Source organism: Herpailurus yagouaroundi, unplaced genomic scaffold, assembly GCF_014898765.1.
Source record: "Herpailurus yagouaroundi ecotype Mexico unplaced genomic scaffold, PumYag 196, whole genome shotgun sequence".
NCBI lineage: Eukaryota > Metazoa > Chordata > Mammalia > Carnivora > Felidae > Herpailurus > Herpailurus yagouaroundi.
This window is the reverse complement of record NW_024412427.1, coordinates 32,216,805-32,230,942: the sequence shown is the minus strand read 5'-3', so window position 1 is coordinate 32,230,942 and position 14,138 is coordinate 32,216,805. Positions and strand designations below refer to the sequence as shown.

The following is a 14,138-nucleotide window of genomic DNA, read 5'->3' as shown; positions in this document are numbered from 1 at the left end:
CTGTTCCGTATCTTAATTTTCATGGCAGTTTTTGGTGACAGTTACATGGTTGTATATACTCCTTAAAACTCCTTGAGTCTAAAAAGGGTAAAATTTATTGTAAACAAATTATACCCCAATAAGCCTGAGTTAATAACAGCCATTACAAATATCACCCCAGCATTGAGGCTGTCCCTCGCCACCTACTTTTCATGGCCCTGTTCCCTACCAATCCTGCTCAGGGTTCTCCTCCTTCCCCTCCTCTGCTGTATAAAACCTTTCACACGATCTCCAGGAGCTTTTTTCTCATCTCTAGGTTGTTGCCCTTTTAGTTTGAAGAATGAAAAGTCACTTGACCTTTCTTTACTGATTCTGCTTTTCCATCCTTTGGAATCATCAGCCATTGCACACTTTTAATCTTTAATTATTTTACCCTGAATACGTAAATTGTCAAGCATCAGTGATTTGCACTGAAGAGAAAGGGCTGTAATGATGAAATCAAGATTGTGTTTACAGACATGTTTTCCTCCATAGATAGCAGTGAGTGCCTTGCAGATGACTGCAGTATAATTGCTGGAGGGAACCTTACCGGTTGGCACCCAGACTCTGCCGCTGTGTTATGGCGAAGAGTCCTGGGAATCCTCGGGGATGTGAATAATATCCAGTCCCCCAAGATTCATGCCAAAGTTTTTGGCCATCTCTATGAACTCTGGTACAAGCTAGCAAAGGTACGTCCTGCCACATTCCCTTTTGTTCTAAGAGGGGAAAATTGATTTATCATTTATCATTGATTTAACATCAAAACCCTGTTGGCAGTCAACTACTGAATGTAATCTGGAACATATATTCGGTGTTTAGACAAAGTTGTTTGATTGTCACAGAATAAATAATAAATAACTTGTAGTTTGGTCATTTCATAAATGCAGAAGAGCTATTTCATTTAATGCATATGTATGTAGAATATTACTGTAAGATATTAAGGGGTAGGGTATTGAGTAGTTTTTGTTATTTTCTTGATAAAAGTGATACCAGTTTTATTGTACAAGATTTAAAAAATGTAGAAAAGTATGAATAAGAAAATTTACATCACCATTCCACAGAGATAACCAGTATAAATATATAGTTTTATTTCTGTGGATGAACATATTTTTTACAAAAGTAGAATCTTAGAGTACATACAGTTTTCATTCTGGGTTTTGATTATAATCTATGCTTTCCCCAGGTTATTAAGTTTTTGGATTTTGTTCTTGTTTTTAGAAAATGTGATTCATATTTATACAGTATAACTTATTAGGCCATTCCTTATCATTTGGAGTTGAGGATGTTTTGAGGCATTAACACTCAAGGGAAAACAAAGCCCTAGTTTTGTATTAAATCTAAAACCATGTACAGTAAGTGAGACACATAATTTAAAATGGCAGTAGATCTCATGGTAGAAGAAAAACTTGTACATATTGTAGGTTTTCACTCAACATGTAGAAATTTAATGAGAAGTAGCTATTTGGCCATGGAACACAATATTGAAATATCATTGTGATAAACTATGTGTGGCCTTTCCTAAAATTCTCCTCTTTGTGAATTAGATACGGGATAATCTGGCAATAAGCCTGGATAACCAGTCTTCTCCGTCTCCACCGGTGCTGATCCCACCACTCAGAATGTTTGCATCATGGCTATTTAAGGCAAGTGGATATGTGTTTATTCCTTTATTGCAATTTCCTCTTCCTTTCTGAAATTGAGTTTAAAAAATGTAATTGGCCAAGACTGCACGTTTTGAAGACAAGCTGAATCTTACTAAAGCCACTAACTGCATCCTTCGTCTTCATAAACAACTCTTATGGAATACTGAGAAGTAAATGAAATGTCAAAATGCTCTGCATCTGGAGCTGATTAAATCTTTAAACCTCATCTCCTTGGCAGGCGACGACATTGCCAAACGAATATAAGGAAGGCAAACTGCAAGCCTACAGACTGATCTGCGCCATGATGACCAGACGCCAGGACGTTCTGCCAAACAGGGACTTCCTAGTGCATTTTTACCTTGTGATGCACCTGGGATTAACCAGTGAGGATCAGGTATTCTGTGACTCCCTTATCACGGTAGCCCACCAAGTGGAAAGTGCATATCGCTTTTTGCAGGTTAAATTAGGGTGCATGAAAAGACATCAAACATGTTGAAATTTTCAGTAGTTTCAGCTCTTCTACACAACAACCACATTGGTCTTTCAAAAACATAAATCAGATTCTGTCACATTCCTGTTTCTTCTCTCCACTGACTTTGCATTACACCAACCAAATTTGAACTTTATTCTGTGGCTTACATAGTGCTTTATGATTTAGCTTCAGCTTATGTTGTCAAATTCAAAAATGCTGTTTCAGCCACTTTTTGTTGGGGTTCTGCATTAGATATTATTTGAACAAAATCATTGTGATCATTTAAAAATGTTTGAAAACTATGATTTTAGTAGTTAGGATATTTTTGTAAAAGACCTCATGTGTAAATTAGGGGTCCTGACATTTCTTGATGAGGAGTCATTCTCATTTCTCCCAAAGGAATATGATTGGTGGGTTAAGTTGAAACAGAAAGGTCAGAGGAGTCAGTAGTGATAGCCACTTCTGGTAGATCCTGGATGTGCAGGGTAGGAAGGATATGGCTAGTCCCACGCCTCCCTACCCCTGCCCATGGGCAGAGGGCAAGGAGGGGGGCAGGAACACCCAGAGTCCTGGTTCTCTGCCTGAATGTCAAGCAAGGGAGTGATATGACTGGTTTGTACTTCACAGAGATTATTCTGGACTCCTTCCAAGGATTATTCTGGAATCCGAATGGATTTGAAAATGTAACAGTGGTAGTGTAGAGTGGGAGTTTGGGCCTGGAGACAGATTAATTAGGAAGTGGTCAAACGAATATAGAATTTAAAAATGATGAGCAGTAAGATGATGGCACTGGGAGCAGTATACTGGAAGAGGAGAGATTTAAGCAATTTCAAAGCATTGAATGTTATCACTAGGTCTTCTTGAGCAATAAGAGGTATAGAGAATGTTTCAGCACTTACCCTTGAAATTGTAGCTACTCATCACTGAACTTGAATCACTCGTGAGCTATAAGCAGTCATCCTTTGTGTTTCTGTTTTATTCTTTGAAAGTATAATACAGTCACACAGACCTTGATGATAAACTTGGGGTATGTGTTAAGAGGTCAGTCTCCTGAGTAGCCAGTTTTTCCTTGTTGCTTCAGAACGCATTTCTTGAAGCTTCTCGACCCTTTAGCCCATTTAAAACTCTCGCAATATATCCCTGATAACACCCTGGAGCTTTCATCATTGAGCTTTTATCTGAAGCAGTAACTGTACTGGCCTACTGGGTTGTCTTTGTCGTATCTGCCCCAGTTCCAACAATGCATGGAGGATATCCCTATATAATAGGCTGGACTTGCACCCACGGTCTCATTGATTTCCTAAATAAACGCAGAAATAGAGGTGCAAAAGTAGAGCCATTTGTGTCCTGTGCTCAGATATCTGTAGCCATCATTGCAGATGGAAGCATCTTTCACAGAATGACGTAGCTTCAGGTGGGTGGAAGATTTAGGTGTATAAATAAGGAAGAGAATTAACTCTCACGGATCATGACGAGATCCCTCAGTGACAGAAGAGACAAAAGCTTAGTTAACACAGTACTGTAAAGCAGTATTTTGCTAAGATTTTGCAGGGAGAAAAATTTACTTGGAAATAACAATCAACTGTAGAATTTTCTCAATTAATAAAAACAAATTAGAAGTCAGCAGCTAACACTGGGGTATTCCTGGAATGAGTTTTCTAGAAAGTAATATAAATGGATGTAAATTTAGGATCATCTTTCTATTTTAAAGTCTATCAGAGTGGAAATGAAACGATCAGTGAGAAGAAATAAGACTTTGAGAACTCAAAATATTATTTAAAAAATATGATTTTACAGGGTAGAAAAGGGAGTTTTCATATTTTATACTTAAAATCATTTTTCCATTTTAATATATGTCATGTTTTCAGTTGAGTTTGTTTTTTTTGTGGTTCATTGTAAAATACATAAGTCTTAAATGTTGGTCTGTTACTAAAAGTGATCGCAACATCCAGACTTGTAAGACAAAACAGGGATATCATAAATCTCTGTTTTATAATCAGCCTATTGTCTAGCCATTAGAGGCTTGAATTTTTATGTGTGCTTAATAGAAGTGGCTGTATTCTGCAGCCTTAACAATTATTAGTATATACTTGAGAAGCCCTGACTGTCTGCCAAAAGAATTACTTACTGTAAGTAAACCTTGTTCCTTTTCCAGAAGAAAATTGCACAGAAAACCTTCTAATGAAAGAAACTTTTCTCATTTAAGTAAGAAATGTCTCCGATAATTAGTTTAACTTTTGGTCCACATGCCTAAATGGATCATGGTGGTTGTTCCAGAACTTATATGTTCTTCTGGAAACACATATTACATTAATTATAAAAAAATAAGAAAGCACTTACTGTAGAGAATACAGTTAAATTCAGTTTTTTAATCCGTGAACTGTGCACCTGTGACTAGTACCATTTCCTTCTTATGAGAGTTCTCAAAAAGTCACTAGCCCGGTGCTAAAAGACTTTGTTCCTGCAGAGAGAACCTTATAAAAATCTTCCTCATTTCTTAGTAAGGTAAGTAATAGCAAATAATTTAAAATGTTCTAACATTTATTAGTTTTATCTTAGAAAAAAATCCAAGGTGAATTTCCTTTCACCTCTGGGTGGCACACTTGCCTGCATAACTCACTGTGTGGCTCACCCTCCACCACTGGCCTTTGAAATGGCCCCAAGGCCCATGGCCCTGAGAGCATGATTGTGTGGCATAGTCATTTTACAAATGCTTCCCTAAATATGAGAGTATCAAAATTATGTCAGCAGTGACTAAAAAAGTGTTGAAGTGGAAATAAGCTCTAAGATGTTAAAAATCTTTTATTTCCAGACCTATGGGTCCTTATAGTAATTGAAAACTTTTTTTTTTATTAAAGAAACCTATTTGTGGGACACCTGAGTGGCTCAGTCAGTTAAGCGTCTGACTTTAGCTCAGGTCATGATCTCACAGTTCATGAGTTTGAGCCCCATATCAGTCTCTGTGCTGACATCCCAGAGCTTGGAACTTGCTTCAGATTCTGTCTCCCCCTCTCTGCCCTTTCCCTGCTCACACTCTGTCTCTCTCTGTTTCTCAACAATAAATAAATGTTAAAAAAACATTTTTTAAAAACCTATTTGTAAAATAGATGTCTCACAGACTGTGTTCTATGATACAATCGTATAAAACCATGGTTACATTTAATATGGTGGCCAATTCATTATGAAAACAAATATAGTCATTTCTGTATTTAAAATATCAATAGTAATACATTTTGAACAGCCAAAATGCATCACATTACAAACCAACGTTTTTGTTTAGACCAGTTTTAGCTAGTCTATTAACTGAATAATTTAATAGCTAAAACAGTGACCTTATCAAGTAGTATTTTCCCAAGTTCATGTGTAGTCTGAGTTTATTAGTTTATTAGTATGATTGAAAAATCATATAGTTTTATTAGTATGATTGAAAAAATGCTTTGAAATAGCTGTACTTTTCCTCCACTCTGAATTAAAAAAAAAATTGATCCTGTTACTGGTTTAGAAAGAAAATAATTTGGATTGTAAGGACTTTCATGATATAACTATACATCATGAATAAAATTTGGGGTGACTTGTGGGACTGACTGCCCAGCCTTCCTGTGAAGGGTCTTCCACTTGGCTTCCTTCTGCCCAGCTCCTTTGTATCTGGTTGGCTGATGAGGGTAGAGGGTCTTTACTTCCCCGACTCCCACCGTGCCAGACTCTGTGCTGGCACCTGCGTGATGTTTTCCCACTGGTTTGTCTCTGCAATTCAGTTAGATAAATATCATAACACACTGTTTAAATAACAAAGGTTCAAAAAATATCAAGAACTTTTGCCCAATGCCACACACTAAAAAGGCTGTTAGAATTCACAGGAAAGGCATGGTTTATTCCACAGGGTATATCTTCCCCATTGATTCACAGCTAACAGGCCTGTCAGACAGTTGTTTGTTCTGTTCCTTCCTCCTTCTGTCTTGTTCTACCTGGACTCCAGCCTTGGTCCCCCCACCTCAGACTCCTCCTGACTAGAGCGCCCTCCCACCTCCAACCCGAGATAGGTTTCCACAGCTGCCTCCCCAGCTCCTCACCATCTTTCAACTGCTCTTCTAAAGCTGTTCCTCCTTGTTCTTAGTTTTTCCTAAAGCCTCAGCGGCTTTTTCACCTCAGTCTTCCCCAAAATATTTGGACATGAAAAGAGCTATGATTTAGATTTATTAAAAACAGTTCCTATTAATTTCATCGTTATTTAAAACATATGGAAAGATCAATATGTGTAAAATGGAAAGGGACAGTTGAGGAAAGGAATTTTATTTTCATGTTTCTAAGAACATATATCAAAGACTGGAACGTTTTCTTTGCTTAAAATAAGCAAACTATTTTTTAACAATGACTTACAGATTTAATGTCTTAATGTAATTTGTTACACATCAAAGTTAAATTCTCTTTTAAGTGCAAAGCCTACGTTAATGTAAAATTATTGCAAATTTGCATATAGAAATTTTGGAAAATATAGGTCTTTGTCATTTCCATCTATAATTTTGTATTAGCCTACTTTGTAATGCACAAAAAAGCATGGGGCCTGAGGTGGAAAAATGTGTATTGTTCAGCCCTGAGGTAACCATCTAGTGACAAATTTGAATTGTAACAGGATAAAGTCATGATTTAGTGTAATATAGTATGATATAGTGTAATAGTTAAGAGCATGGGCTTCAAGACAACCTGTCTGAGCTCCAGCCTTGGCTATACCTTGTCATTTGACTTCCCTATGCCTTTCTCCCCTAATATGTAAAATGCAGGTAATTGTGGTGCTTACCATAAGGGTTATTTGAAGACTTTGTGGAGCTAAAATATATAACGTACTCAATTCAGAGCCTGGACAAAACAGCCCTCAGTAAACATGAGCCCTTGTAATGATACTGAAGAGTATGAGGAAAAGAACATACTCTTATCGTAAAATGTTAATATTTTTCTTTCCCTGTGTATTTTCTCACTTTTGAACATACTCGTTTGACTAAAAGATATAATTAGGCATTGTGGAATTTCAGAACAGATGGAGAAATACCCTCTCCCCTTGCTGTAGGTCAGACCTAAGTAAAATGTTGATTTAACCCTCTTGGGATTCAGAATCATCGGCCACTGGCTCACTTTCTACCCACTCCTCACCCTGCCCAGTGTGCCATCTGTATGATGGGAACTAAAAAGCTGAACTCTGCATGTCCCCAGCTCCTGTGGCTGGGTTGGCACCCACTATGGTCCTGTCCAACAGGGGCACCTACATGGTGGTTCTGGAAAGTACGCATAGGGAGTGGTGAGTGGCAGCTGTCACGGGGGTTCTGCTCAGGCACCTGTGTCATGGCGGCAAGGGCAGACAGTAGCTCTACTGGAACCGCTCTGTGGTATAGCTGGACGTTTCTGCTCACCACCTTGTTCCTGGACATGAAGCATTCATGCTGGGTTCCCTGGCACTTCTAGAAACTCTGTAAGCCATCCAGTGCTCTGATATAAATACCCTTTGTCCTCATCTCAGCCGAGTGGATTCAGTTGTCTGCAAGTAAGAACGTGGCTCAGGCAGGGAGCGCTCTGCATGCTACCATGCTGGGTGCTGGTGATACGTGATCAAAACTGTTCATATTTCAGTCGCTAAGTGCACTTGTAGCATTTCTTTTTGCCCTTCCTTAATTTTAGCCATTTGTTTTGTAGCCAAGAATATTTCACTTGTTTCAGGAACCTTTTGCTTTTATTTAACTTTATGTTTTACTGAACCTTTTGCCATACCAGTGCTAAAGAAAACATAATTTTAAACATCGTATATGGAGTAATGTTCTTAGAAGTCAAAATAGCTCCTGATTTTCTTAACGGATGTTACAACCTCCTCTCCTGAGGTATATGATGGAATAATATAATAATAAACAGTCGTTTGTAAAAAGATCCCAAGGGGCCCCTCAATGAGCATAAGACTCAGCAGTGAGCTATGAAAGCAAGGTGCAGGGGTGATACTTGTAAATTGGCCATACCTGACTCTTTTAATAACCCCAGACAGCCTGTATCATGCAGTGATATGTAATAATTGCATCACCTTTTCTCAGACAAAGAGTTATTCTTTGCTGAAAAGTTAGACTTGTAACTAGAACTGTGTGTTGGATATACATACATTTATAAATATATTTAAAGCTAAACATAAATGAGTGTTGAATTTGAGGAAAAGTGCAGAATTAAGATGGCAAATTAGGAACCTTGTTTATCTCATATCCAAGGAAGTAATTCTAATAAACCTCTAAGGCACTTATTCTCTACAGCAAGTGATTCTTACCAAGGTTTAAATTCTTGATATTTGGAGTCAGTGCTACCAAGATAAACTGCATATTTATAAATTTAAAGGTCTAACTGATGTTTAGGGGATTAAATGGTAACCTTGATGTATATCAGAGGAGGAACTCTAGAAGGCTAACTTAAAAGTTTCATTGGAAAACAATGTTTTAAAACTATAGGGTGTACAGTGAATAGAAACAGGACTAATCCCAGACCTTATTCCTAAGGTTTTTAAGAACAGGGAAATGTATCTTCCAAGACATAGTGATATAAGGTAGCTTCAAAATATATTCAACATTTTACTTTTATGGATGACAGACCACATATTGGGAGATGACAGACCTGGGAGATAGACTCAGCATTATCTCCCACTGGCCATGGGGCCCTTGCCTGAGCACACGAGACCAATGAATGAGTTGGACTAGAGGACCTCTCAGGCCCTCTCCTATTGAGCATTCTTGGATCCTCTGGTCTATTTTTAGGCATTTTTTTATTAGGGTCACATTGTTTTTTCCTGAAGATAGCAAAAGGTTCGATAATCTTTACATGTTGTATTTTTTCTCACCATTGTAACTACCTAGTCAGGTTCTGAGGGTGTAGACAGCGGTCTGATACACGTAAGTGAGTAGGTACAGGATCATTCAGCTTGCGCAAGAGCCAAATAAGTGGTACACACATTATAAGAATTGAACTGGGTTGAATACCCTTGTAGCCAAATTGGTTCGAAAGCAGCTCACAGAGGAGGTGGAATCGTTTTGAGCAGACTTTTCAGGGATGGATAGGATTTAAACTGTAGGATGAGAAGCAGGATGGAATTTCGCATGTCAGAGATACAGACCTTCTCAAGCCATGTTCAAGGAACAGTGACCATAGTGGTTTGTATTTAGTGCCAGATATGTGCTTGGAAATAATGTATGGACATAAATCTAGGCAGCCCTGTAGGGAACCTTGATTCAGCATCATTTTCATCCCATAGGTCTGGGGAGCCATTGAATGTTTTGAAGCACAAAACTCAACATTGCCAAAAAAGCATTTTAAGAAGCCTAAACCATAGTGGTTATGTGGGATGGATTATAGTCAGGAAGGAGTGATGGCAACAAACACAGAAAGGGAATTGCTGTAGTAGCCAAAGGCAAGGTAATGAGGGCCTCAGAAGGACTAAGAAACAGATGGCGTTTGTGTGAATAAATTTATTTATTTATATGTGCATATATATGTAATGTGTATAGTTCTGTGTGTGTGTGTGTGTGTGTGTGTGAGAGAGAGAGAGAGAGAGAGAGAGAGAGAGAGAGAGAGAGAAAGAAAGTATTTCAGACAGGTTGGATATAGTGCTGAGAGGCAAGTGCCTGAGAAGATAGAGCCTGCTGGCACTATTCCCATTATATCTCAAAGCAAAAATTAATTCAGAAAGGCAAGAAGATGAATTGAGAAAAAGTGGGGGCAAGGTAGGATCGGACCCCTCTCTTTGTCATGGGCACTGCAGCACAAGGTCAGGTGAAACAGGTGTATGGAGAATACACTGAGGTAGGTGTTAGGAAATAGAAATGTGTTGGAAAGATTTCCAGGCACATTTCCTCTCCTCTTAACGTATCATATCATCTATTGGAATTTGAACAGCGATGTCCAAACTACAAATTTATTTATGCTTATTAACCTAGATTTTCTAAAGGTCTCTATTACCTTACGTTTTTGTTAGCTAATTTTGTTACTATTTGTTTTTGAAAGCACTTTGACACTTAAAAAAAGCTTTTATTTTTCTAAAAATAGTATTTATGAGTTTGAATTTACTTTTTTTAATTAATGGGATTTTATTGAATAGAAGAGTTTACTACAGGAATGAACTAAAACTGTAAGTTTGACTTAGTTTTGATGGAAGAATAGTGTTTACAAGGATAGGTGATATATGTGAACCGTCTCCTGACATGTATTAATAAGTTAATAATAATTCTTATTATGTGCTTATTGTACAAATTCAGAGTAATAAAATGTAGACTCGATCACATAGTTAGTGTTATACCACCAAGTAACATCCACTGGTTCCTGCGTGTTTTCCATACGGTTTCATGAGAATGTATAAGCCATAGATTAGTCAAGTTTTACCAAAGAAAATTTTATTATAACTTTGCTTAGCTATCACTGACCATGGAGACTTAAGACAGATGACTGAACCAAAATAATAAACAGAGCATTTTGTTCTTTTCTTTCACAGCTGTAAAACCAGTAATTATTTTCATTAAGCTGTAGACTGAGCTCACTTACCCCTCATACGCCACAGTTAAGGAAAGTAGAAATATGTAGAAGGTAACAGATGGGAGAGGCTTCAGTTAGGAGGTCTAACACATGTGCAGTGAGCCTGCTTCACAGCTTTAAAAAGTGTAAGACGATAGCAGCAGAGGCTGACCTGGAGAGGGAGAGGTTTACCTGAGGCCAGAGACTTGAGTTTTCTTTGATTTCCCTTTTTGGAGTTAAAGGTATAAAGACTTTCTTTCAAATAAATGCTATCAGTGAAGAATATGAATTATGATTTTAAATACGAGTTTAGCCATATGTGTTTAATAAGCACATGCTACACAAAATAAAGCGTAAAAATGCAATATAATAGCAACTCAGTGTATGTGGAAAATTGAAAGATTTTGTTCTTACTAAACTGTTACCATATGGTAAAGCATATAAGCTGACCTACATCCTTCAGTAGAAAAAATTGTTCTGTGCCTTGAGGTCTCTTTTTGGAAGGAAACCCTACTGTGGCCTCTAACAAGGCCCAAGTCACCAGAATCTCCTTTCGTAAACTCACTGGAGTGCATCTTGTCTTTTCCCAGATGGAATAGACACTCAATAAATATGTTGATTGATTGAAACTAGAAACAAAAGGAAGACTTCCTTAAATCCATGTGGCATCATGGGGAAGATTGGATGACCAAAATAGCTGAGCTGAACCGTTCTGGTTGAGACTTTGGCCCCAACGATCAATTAATTGCAGGACTGACGTGAACTTTCTGTAGTGGTGATGCAGCCATCATTCATTACCCTAGAACAATGACTCCTGGGACCAGGGGTGGTGGTGGTTGCTGCTCCGTCCCATCTAGGGACACAGAGCAATGTCTGGAGATACTTTGGTTGTCACAAGAGGGGAAGGGGATGCACTGGTATCTAGCAGGTGGAAGCCAGAGATGTCATTAAACATTCTACAATGTACAGGACCACAATAAAGAATTTACGGTTCAGTGTCAATAGTGCTGTGCTGGGGGAACCCTGCCCTACAATAGTACCTGTGCTGATGACACCAGACTAGAAGAGCCAGCCTATGTAAATTAAATGACAAAACCCAGCAATCAAACAAGAATGAAAGACTAGCTGTCTCAACTTAACTAGGGAAATTAAACCCTACAAAAATTTAACCAGGGAGATTAAAGAGAGGCGAATGTTTTAGGTGGAACATTATGAAAATTGCCAGTAGTGGACTGTTTTTGAAAAGTGGGGTTCGATTTCATAGGGTTCAATTTATTTTTAAAAAAGAAAAACAATTTAAGAACTCAAGCATGGAGCCATCACATTAATTCAGAGTTACCAGGACACATGCCTGAGGTGCATTTGGTCTGGAAGCCCAGTGTGAATGAGTGGTGTGGTCTGAAGTCACAGAGCCTGAAGCGCTGCAAGTGTGAGTGGAGGCAGGGAGGAGTTGGGGTGGCTGTGCTCCCCTGTGCACGCTGCCAAGTGACAGAGGAGGAAGGATGGCGAGAGAACAGCTTGCGTGGTGAGGAGTTGCCTTCTTTCAAATGTCTGGAGCCCTACCTGCGGGGAGAGGGAGGTCAGGCTGTCTTACTTCCAGAGTAGGGACTGATGGTAGACTCCAGCTCACCACCAGAGGCCTTTTCTAACCAGGTGTCCTGTTAGGACCTGGCATGTGATTGGGGGTTTATAAGCTTCTCAGGCTCTGTCTCATCCAAGGCCAGCTGTTTGGGCCATCTCCTGGCAACCTGGGGAAAAGAGCTTGAGCCCTGGCCTTGCCTCCTCGAGTCAGTGAGCACATAGCCTCTTCTGGCTTGAGCTGCTTCATCTCGGAAATGGGGTTGTAATGGCTCTCTTTGGGGCTCTGGAAAGGTGAGGACACTTATGCCTTCAGTAGGTGCTAGTACGGTCACTACAGAAAGGATTCTCTTGTTGTTTGGAAAATCACTTGTTGACCTGCAAGAGCTTCTTTTCCCATTTAGAATTCCATGAAGATTTTAAGAAATTCACATTTTTCTTCAGGCAGAGAACTGAGACAAAGAGGTGGCTTCTAGAGGCATTACAAATACCAAATTGTACTTAGGTCTTAACTCCCATGTGTAAAGGATCTATTTTTGAATATAAGAGATTTTAAATCATGACTGTGGTTTATAATCCATGAAGGATAGGTTTGGATACAGGAAATAATGTCCAGAAAAGCCTTCTAAATTGCAAGTTTTGTTTCTGTGAGAAAGTGCTCTCCTTGTGGGGAATAATCTCTTTTTGTCTGTTAATTCCTTTTTAATACATAACAATAAGTGGGAGTGTGGTAATTGCAGATTGTTCAGCTATTAATGCTATTTACAGGAACACATTTTAGAGAGAACATTGTTTTCTGAAGAAACAATAAACAATGGCTTTTCTTTTGTTCTCCCATGGAAAAATATTCTTTGGTAGGTATTTGTGGGCTAGAGAAATTTTAGAAGAAGAGAATCTTTTCGTAGTAAGACATTAAAAGAAATTACCTGCCTTCCCCCACCCCACTACTGGAGTCTCACATTGAATGTGTGCAGCATGGTCCTTTTGTCAAGACCCAGGCCGTTTGTGTCACCTATTTGCTTCCCTCCTCTGGATCCCCATGGAGTGCTAGGCTGTCCCCCTGCAGGAGCTCTATGCACTTGGTCTGCCCTCAGTCTCAGCTTCGCAGAGCTGTCCTCTACCCCTGAGGCGGTCATTGCTGGAAGGCAGGGGCTATGCTTTATTCCACCTCATTCCCCTCACAGCAGCTGATGTGGTACCTGCAACTGAGTTAGTTAGCACTCAAGAACTTTGTCAACTTACTGTGAAATGTTCTTGAGATTATCAAAACGACATGGGTTTCATTTCAGACTCCCTTTTTAATGAGTGGGTATTAAATCTGTTCCAAGTTTTATTTTTCAGCTGATCCTAGAAAAATTAATATTTTAATAAGACCATAATTTATTAAAAAAAATTTTTTTTTCAACGTTTATATTTATTTTTGGGACAGAGAGAGACAGAGCATGAACGGGGGAGGGGCAGAGAGAGAGGGAGACACAGAATCGGAAACAGGCTCCAGGCTCTGAGCCATCAGCCCAGAGCCCAACGCGGGGCTCGAACTGACGGACCGCGAGATCATGACCTGGCTGAAGTCGGACACTTACCCGACTGCGCCACCCAGGCGCCCCTATAAGACCATAATTTAAAAGGCCCACTAGGGGCGCCACCCAGGCGCCCCTATAAGACCATAATTTAAAAGGCCCACTAGGGGCGCCACCCAGGCGCCCCTATAAGACCATAATTTAAAAGGCCCACTAGGGGCGCCTGGGTGGCGCAGTCGGTTAAGCGTCCGACTTCAGCCAGGTCACGATCTCGCGGTCCGTGAGTTCGAGCCCCGCGTCGGGCTCTGGGCTGATGGCTCAGAGCCTGGAGCCTGTTTCCGATTCTGTGTCTCCCTCTCTCTCTGCCCCTCCACCGTTCATGCTCTG

General features: G+C 39.4%; 1 protein-coding gene across 6 annotated transcripts in view; it reads left to right on the top strand.

Moving 5' to 3' along the window:
- The window catches only part of RALGAPA2 (Ral GTPase activating protein catalytic subunit alpha 2), a 329,216-nt gene that overhangs the window by 151,608 nt on the left and 163,470 nt on the right, over nt 1–14,138 (top strand). For all 6 annotated transcript variants that reach the window (XM_040447849.1, XM_040447847.1, XM_040447848.1 and 3 more), the window contains 3 exons: nt 514–707; nt 1,563–1,661; nt 1,900–2,055. In XM_040447849.1, coding sequence (XP_040303783.1) covers nt 514–707; nt 1,563–1,661; nt 1,900–2,055 — 449 coding nt within the window. The remainder of the gene's footprint in view (nt 1–513; nt 708–1,562; nt 1,662–1,899; nt 2,056–14,138) is intronic.